The sequence below is a fragment of the Parasteatoda tepidariorum genome, chromosome 1, assembly GCF_982258835.1.
Source record: "Parasteatoda tepidariorum strain Cologne lab strain chromosome 1, Ptep-v5.0, whole genome shotgun sequence".
NCBI lineage: Eukaryota > Metazoa > Arthropoda > Arachnida > Araneae > Theridiidae > Parasteatoda > Parasteatoda tepidariorum.
In genome coordinates, this window is record NC_141755.1 from 40106244 (window position 1) to 40113628 (window position 7385).

The window sequence follows — 7385 nt, forward strand, 5'->3', positions numbered from 1 at the left end:
GCATTCTCTAACAAATTATTTTATTATCGAAATTATATTCATGCCTTTTTCTTAAATGTAATAGATAGTAATATAAAATTCAATTAAAATAACAGGTAGCAGTCTGTCTATCGGAATAACTATGCAGTTTATGATTAGGAACAGTTATTTTACCTTTACGAGTTTGAAACCAATTAAAACTGAAACGGTAAAAAAAAAACATGAACACAAAAATCTGCGGTTTTGTAACTATTTACAAATAGCATAGTTTCCATATCACAAGAAAGTATTTTAAAGGGTACTGGAGCTCTGTAGATATGCTGTACCCAAAATGCGTGAATCATAGTCTTGCATTCTAATAGTCCGGGGTCACTGATTAGAAAGTGCAAAATACGAGGAACTTTAATTCTATCGAAGGGATGGAAGATATATTGTGATATCAATGCTGGATTCGAACATCTGTTTAGCCGGTCTTGAGATTGATCGATTAGCCCTCTCTGTTAAAGTATGTACAAAACATGCATGAAACAAATTGTCTACATAAGATGAGCTTAGTTGACTTGGATATTTTGGACGAATAATGTTAAATAACGGTTAAATAAATCTCTATTAAACCATTTTTACCGATAATTTTATAAAAGTTAAAATAAAGAGAAGTAGATATGGTTTCTCAGATATAGTTTTCGATTCGTTATTAAAGTATAATTTAAACTTAGTAATTTTTCGCGATTATCATAAAAACTTTTTATTTTTATTTTTCATTTTTTACGAAATTGAAACTTAAAAATTGCTTTCTATAAATCGCCATTAAGTATGTGTGCTTAAGAGATTAGACATCAACATAAAACACACCAGGAACATAAAATCTTACAGTCGGTTTAAAATTTTAAGCATTTACTATTTGTTCATTACTTTGATTGCATATTTTAATTGATTACATTTTTGCATGAGATTTATTATAATAATTAACAAATCTCTTTCACCTTTTAATAATTTTAAAATATATTTATCGAAAAATGTTGTAAAATGAGGTAAATTCACAGTAATACTTTATTATAAATAAACACCACTTTTAATTTCAAATACTTTCATTTTGAATGATCATTAAAATTAAAAACGTAGTTCATCAGAGAATATTATTAAGCACGGAGGATAAATAAATATTACAAATAAATGGTTAATTCATTTGAATATGGGTTAAAGGAAAACCTATAAAGGTCATCTTTATAACACATGGTAATATTATGCTGATTATAACCAAAGATATCCGGATCATTGAAGTTAATTTAATGAAGTTAAGGTTACATAAAATTTTGACGAAATCATGGTTAAAGATACATTTCAAACTTGAATCTATTTTTTTCTGAGAGTGTAAAGAAAGAAAAGAAACAACATGGAGTTCTTGAAACATTATTTTAATTCAACCAGTGGAATCATAACTCTTGGAAATCCAGATTAAATTGAAGCAATGTGGAATAATTAATATTCACTAGGTTGACAAGTGTTGGTATTCGAATCGCAATATAGACCTTGTCCACATTGGGCATAGGTAAAGTTTTCATAGGTTACTCCGTATATCGTTTCTTCATTTTGAGGTGCTCTTGCTCCTTGGCAAGTATCTCCTTCATCTGAAAAAAAAGGAAAGAAATGCATTAATATAATTGATAAAAAAGATCATCCAGGCCCAAAAAATATTAAAAAAATATGATATTCTTTATGTTTTGAAAACTATATTTTTCTTTAATGTTTTTGCAGTATTTAAGAAAAAAATACGCAATTTGAATGATAACATATACAGGAGGTGAACAAAATAATGGAGACACTTCCATGCTAAATCATTTTTTCGTCCCTTTCAAGAAATACTTAAGAAATTATTTTATGACTTCAAAAATGTTTAGATTATGCAACTTTTTATACACGTCAGCAAAATTTTAAATCTTTTTTGAGTGATCAACAATAAATTGCAAAGGAAAAATAGTATTTTTGTACACCCTATGCAAAAATGTAGCAAATAAATTTGTAACTTGGAACGATAGTTTTGGTTATAAGTAATAATTGCAAAAAATTTCGTAAGCCTTATTTAAATATTAAAGGAGGCATGGCAATTTTTATGAAATGCTTATTTTTTATCTTATATTTTTTGCTATAACTTTAAAAACATTCAACAAAATTTCTAGAGCAACTTAAAACTGGTTAAAAAATTTCAGCTTTTAAATTTAAAAGCAATCGTTGAAAACGGCACAATATATGACTAATAATAAAGTCCTTTTATTCTGCGCATACGCGGAAAAAGAAAAACATTTTCTTCTTTAAAATTGTGTAGTTAATCGTATTTGGAAACAAATAAAAAAATACAAATCTTTACATATTAGAATATTAAAAAGTTTCAAGCAATACTCCAAAAAGGCCGACCAGGTGGCCGAGTGGTTAGTGTGTCTGACTGCGGAGCCATTGGCCGCGGGTTCGAATCCTGCTCAGGGCATGGATGTTTCTTTCTCTCTGTGTTCTATGTCCTTTCTCCTTCGTGTGTGATTGTGTGAATGTAACCCGCCCTATAAATGGGTTTGTGGTTGTGTGACGTGGGGGTCGCTGCTCCACAGATGTGGCTTCGCCACAGGTGCCCACTGGGTAACGTTCTGGCATTCCTGTGGCCAATGGGACAACCCCCAAGTGCCCGCCATTAAAAAAAAATCACAAGAAAGACATTCTTCAAATAATATTTCGAATTATTAGTTAAATTTAAATAACTAATAAAGATACCTTACAATAAAAATTTTTACACTGAATTATAATTGCATTAGAAAAGAAAACAGGAGAAAGAAAATATATTTTTATGGGGGATGATCCCAAACAATACTGGTTTCATTTTTAACAAATTTTGCTTAATAGTAAAGAATTAAGTTTGAAGAATACCCCTTATCATCTCAAGCTTTTTTTAAGAAAAAAAAGACGAAAACTTGCTAAGGAAAACTGCTTATCAAAATTTTTTTGGTCGTTGCCCAATACGGCAAATTACAAAATTAAGGAAAAAAAATTAAATTTATGAGCGTATGCAGTATAAAATAGCTACGTCAATTACTCATATCTTCTTTAAAAGTTTTTTCTCAAAATTTAAAGCAACAGATTTGAAATTAATTTTAAAATGCTGCTTTTAAGCTGAGTTAGATTTTACTTAATCATTGCATTTAATAAACAAACTAATTGATACGTTGCAAATTTATTGCTACATCTTTGAGATAAAATTATCTATCGCACAACCATTTAAATCTGATTTTTCAAAATTTGGAAAATATTGTTATTTTTAAATTATGAATTTTTATGACTACAGAAATTTTTTAAAATCTTTTTCAACTTCATATTCTTTTAAAATTAAATACACTCTATAACAAAAAAATCGACGCACCAAGAAGCAATCATCCGATTGCTTTGAAATTTTGTATGCATGAATGTTTTTGCTCGATCCGGCTGGAATGATGCCGACTGGGGTCGTATAGTCTTTAGCGACGAATCCCGCTTCCAACTGTGTCCTGCCGATCATCGAAGACGTGTTTGGAAACGCACAGGGCAGAGGGGGATCCTGGCTTCACTATTGCACGACACACCAGCCCTCAACAAGGCATTATAGTCTGGGGTGCCATATCCTTTGACAGCCGGGCACCTTTGGTCGTCATTAGAGGTACACTTACTGCACAGCGGTACGTCGACGAGATCCTAAGACCTGTTTTGCTACCGTTCCTTTTGCAGCTCCCTGGGCTGGTTTTTCAGCAGGCAATGCCAGACCACATACGGCACGTGTTGCTATGAACCGTCTGCAAGCTTGTCAAACTCTTCATTGGCCTGCCAGATCACCAGATCTCTCTCACATCGCGCATGTCTGGGATATGATGGGAAGGCGATTGCATCTGGCACGGAATGTTGATGACCTCGTTCGACAATTGGATCGAATTTGGTAGGAAATACCGCAAGAGACCATCCGGGAACTTTAACGGTCTATGCCACGCCGTGTGGCAGCTTGTATCCAGACTAGAGGCGTGTCAACACCTTATTGAACTTGTTACTGTAACTCTGCAATAATATATTCAATTGTTCTCAAATTTTAATAATTTACTATTCTGTACATTGTCTTTTAATCCACCAAGTTTCGTTGCAATTGGACAACTCCTTCCTGGTGCGTCGATTTTTTTGTTATAGAGTGTATTTGAAAGAAGGATTCTGAAAGTCTTATTGTGATACCTTTTGTCTTAAATTTTATTTAAAATTTAAAGCTAATCATGTAAAGACAAATATAAAGATTAATTTTTACGATACATTTAAATCAAAATTAACTTAAATTACTTAACGCAGAAACATAATATTTTCAGTTTTGCACCTAATATTAAACTACAAAATTTCTTAAATTAGTTTTTGTTGCTTCAAATACAATATCCATCAGGTTTATTCGTTTTCTTATTTTATAGTAGAACGGAACAAAATATTTAAAACAATACATGGATTTTTTAAAAAAAAAAGTGCCCAAAACATTTCCTGCATAAATGACAACAATACTGCTGTTATACATTTTATCCTTTTGTAATATCTTAGTTTACAAGAAAGCAAATATTTTTAGTAGAAGTTACATATTTTTCATGTGTTAAGTACCTTATGAAGTTCATATGATGTTATTATGGTAACATTTCAATTATGTTAGAATAATTTAAGTATCTCACTCATGAAAGAAATCAACTTACACAGAATTTTTTCACAAGTAAGACAGCAACTGCATGTGGCAAAAGCTGGTCTGTAGCCTGGCTTACAATTGATCTGAAAACTGTATATTCCGCACTGGCTAGTAGAGCATTGCGCAGCTGAGCAAATTTGTAAAATAGCAAAAACCAAGAAAATAGTCTGGTACATATACATGTTTGTTTTAATGATGGTTTCGACCTGCGGTAAAACATAATAAAAAAAATTATGGAATGGAAAAATGGAATAAAAAAAAATTAGATTAATGTGTGAAAATAATGTGCCAGTAAAACGGGACCTTGCTACAGATTTTGAGATTGAGAAAACACATTTGAAATTTGAGAAAACACATTCTTCACCACGAATGAGTTCAAACATTTATTTTCAAGACAAATATTTTTTTCTTCATCATTTAAATTAACAAATTAAGCAAATGAAGAAATTAAAACAAAGTGAAATAAAAAAAAAGAAAATCTTTTTGCTTGATATAGTATTTTTTTTTTATCAATGTATGATTACTGGAACTTTCTTCAATTAAATTCAACAAACTACCCTCGAGCACTTCTGTTTTAAAAGTTTAACACTTTCATCAAAAAGAACAGGGTATTATACTACCTATGCAACAAACGTATAATATGTATAAATCAGTGTAAGAAATTTATGTTCTTCAGTAATAGGCAGACTAAAATTTTTCCTTTCCAATATTTTCATGCAAGATATAAAAATTTCAAAGTGCTAAAATGTGTAGCACAAAAAAGTGGTGACCAGAAACAAGAAAAATAAATAAATAAATACATAAAATAGGTTTATTACTAAAAAAAAGAAAAACACTAATATTAGTTTAAAAACAATCAGGTTACTTTAAAAAAACACACTCGCGTGCGTTTTTTTCCTAGGTTCTACTTTTTACTAAGCATTCATAGAGGTATATAGCTTCGTGGTTTACTGTTGGTACTAGTGAATATTAAAGAACAATATTCTACGAAATTCACCTTTTTTCTCCAAGATTGCAGAATTACTATACAAAGGTCCACTGAAAGTATTTTTGATTTAATAGTTAGTGTGAACTCTGTAGAACGTAAAATAATGCCCAGTTTAATGATTCACGTGTTTCACAAAAATATTGCCAGTTGTAAACTGTAATGTTTTCTCAAAATTTCTGAAAATCCTCAGAATTTTGTCTCCCTAGAGCTCGAGGAGAAAAAAAATTTTTCTTCGCAAGAATAAAATAAAAACTGTGTCTAATATTTTAAATCGAGAACATTTCCTAGGGCAGGAATAGACTGACATCGGGCAGGGATTGACTGGCTGGTAAAGCCTGTCAGAGATCACTAAGTTCTCCAAGTTCCATAACAAATCAATACCTCAGGGAAGAGCCGTAATGGCTCAGGATATGGAGTCTTTTGTCACGCAATAGCTCCCTTATTTACGTTCTCTCTCTTTATATATATATATATATATATATATATTGAAAAAAATTTAAAATTTTTATTGGATACTTCATCTTGATATTTTAGAATTAGGTAGCAATAGTGCAATGTAATGTAACCATGTAGCAATATAACAAATTTCCCCGTGAATTCATTATTCACCAAAATTGAGATTCAAAGTTAACAGACCGCATCCCAAATAACGGAAAACTAACTATAAATCACTCAGAAGATATTTGCTAAAAATACAAGAAAGAATTCGCTTAAAATTAGGAAATTTAAATATTTCGAAATTCTGCAGAGTTAGAAAATATCAAAGAATCGGAAGCAGACAAAATTTGAAACTAATAATTAATAATTTCTAGTAATTTTTCTTTGGGTCTGGCTATTAATTTTACAAGACGAGGAAGAAACAGTAGTTTTACTATGCCCATGACAACAAAAGAAAAGAAACTGTTTTACCTTTGAAGTATATTAGAATCTTCAAATTTCTTTGTAACGACATTTAAACGTATCTCAATATATATACTGAAGGGAAGACAGAAATACACGGATTAGCAATATGACATTCACGATTTAACAAATGTGTTCAAATATACTCATACAGAATTTAATTTCTATTATTTATTGTGCATGATCGACAGGTAATAAAAACTAAGCCATATAGCATGAGTTTAATCAACTTAGGGCTTGGCACTGCTATAAATCATGAATCGATAAATCATAACTATTTTTGCATCGTTTTGTCCAGAATATCTCTAAGATAGGACACGAAGCATTTATTTACTCCAATTATTTTTCTAATAACTTGACCTTCACATCGACTAATCAATGTCATATTTTTACTGTACATTTGTGACTATAGTTTCTAAAATTGTAGTTTCCTCAGATATTTTGAAAGTTAAAAATTAAATCCTCTTGATCAATAATTATCAACAAATTATTATGATTTTGTGAGGGATTCCGTGTTTTAATTAATAGGCATGTGGATTAGACAGCATTTTTTAAAAGTGCTCTAAAATATAAAATTGAACTTATATTTTGTACACAAAATTTCGATTAATGAATAGATAAAAGTATTTAAGATGGTATCTTTTCCTTGTTCACAATACACGCATAAAATGACTTTTTATAAAGAACTATGATAATATATCTGACAATTACCAAGATTTTATTTAAACAAATCTACAAATGTAGTTTTTTCTCTATGCATGAAAAACAGAGATGATGGTTTTAAACTCGGTCAATTGTTTT

General features: G+C 30.4%; 1 protein-coding gene across 1 annotated transcript; it reads right to left on the reverse strand.

The window, feature by feature from the left end:
- Positions 1 to 1378: 1378 nt before the first annotated feature.
- Positions 1379 to 6705, reverse strand: LOC139425376 (uncharacterized). The gene is made up of 3 exons (XM_087162231.1): positions 6594 to 6705; positions 4707 to 4902; positions 1379 to 1607 (listed from the first exon to the last, which is right to left on the reverse strand). The coding sequence occupies exons 2-3, from the start codon at positions 4876 to 4878 to the stop codon at positions 1459 to 1461; spliced, it is 321 nt and encodes a 106-aa protein (XP_087018357.1). The 5' UTR covers positions 4879 to 4902; positions 6594 to 6705; the 3' UTR covers positions 1379 to 1458.
- Between the last annotated feature and the right edge of the window lie 680 nt (positions 6706 to 7385).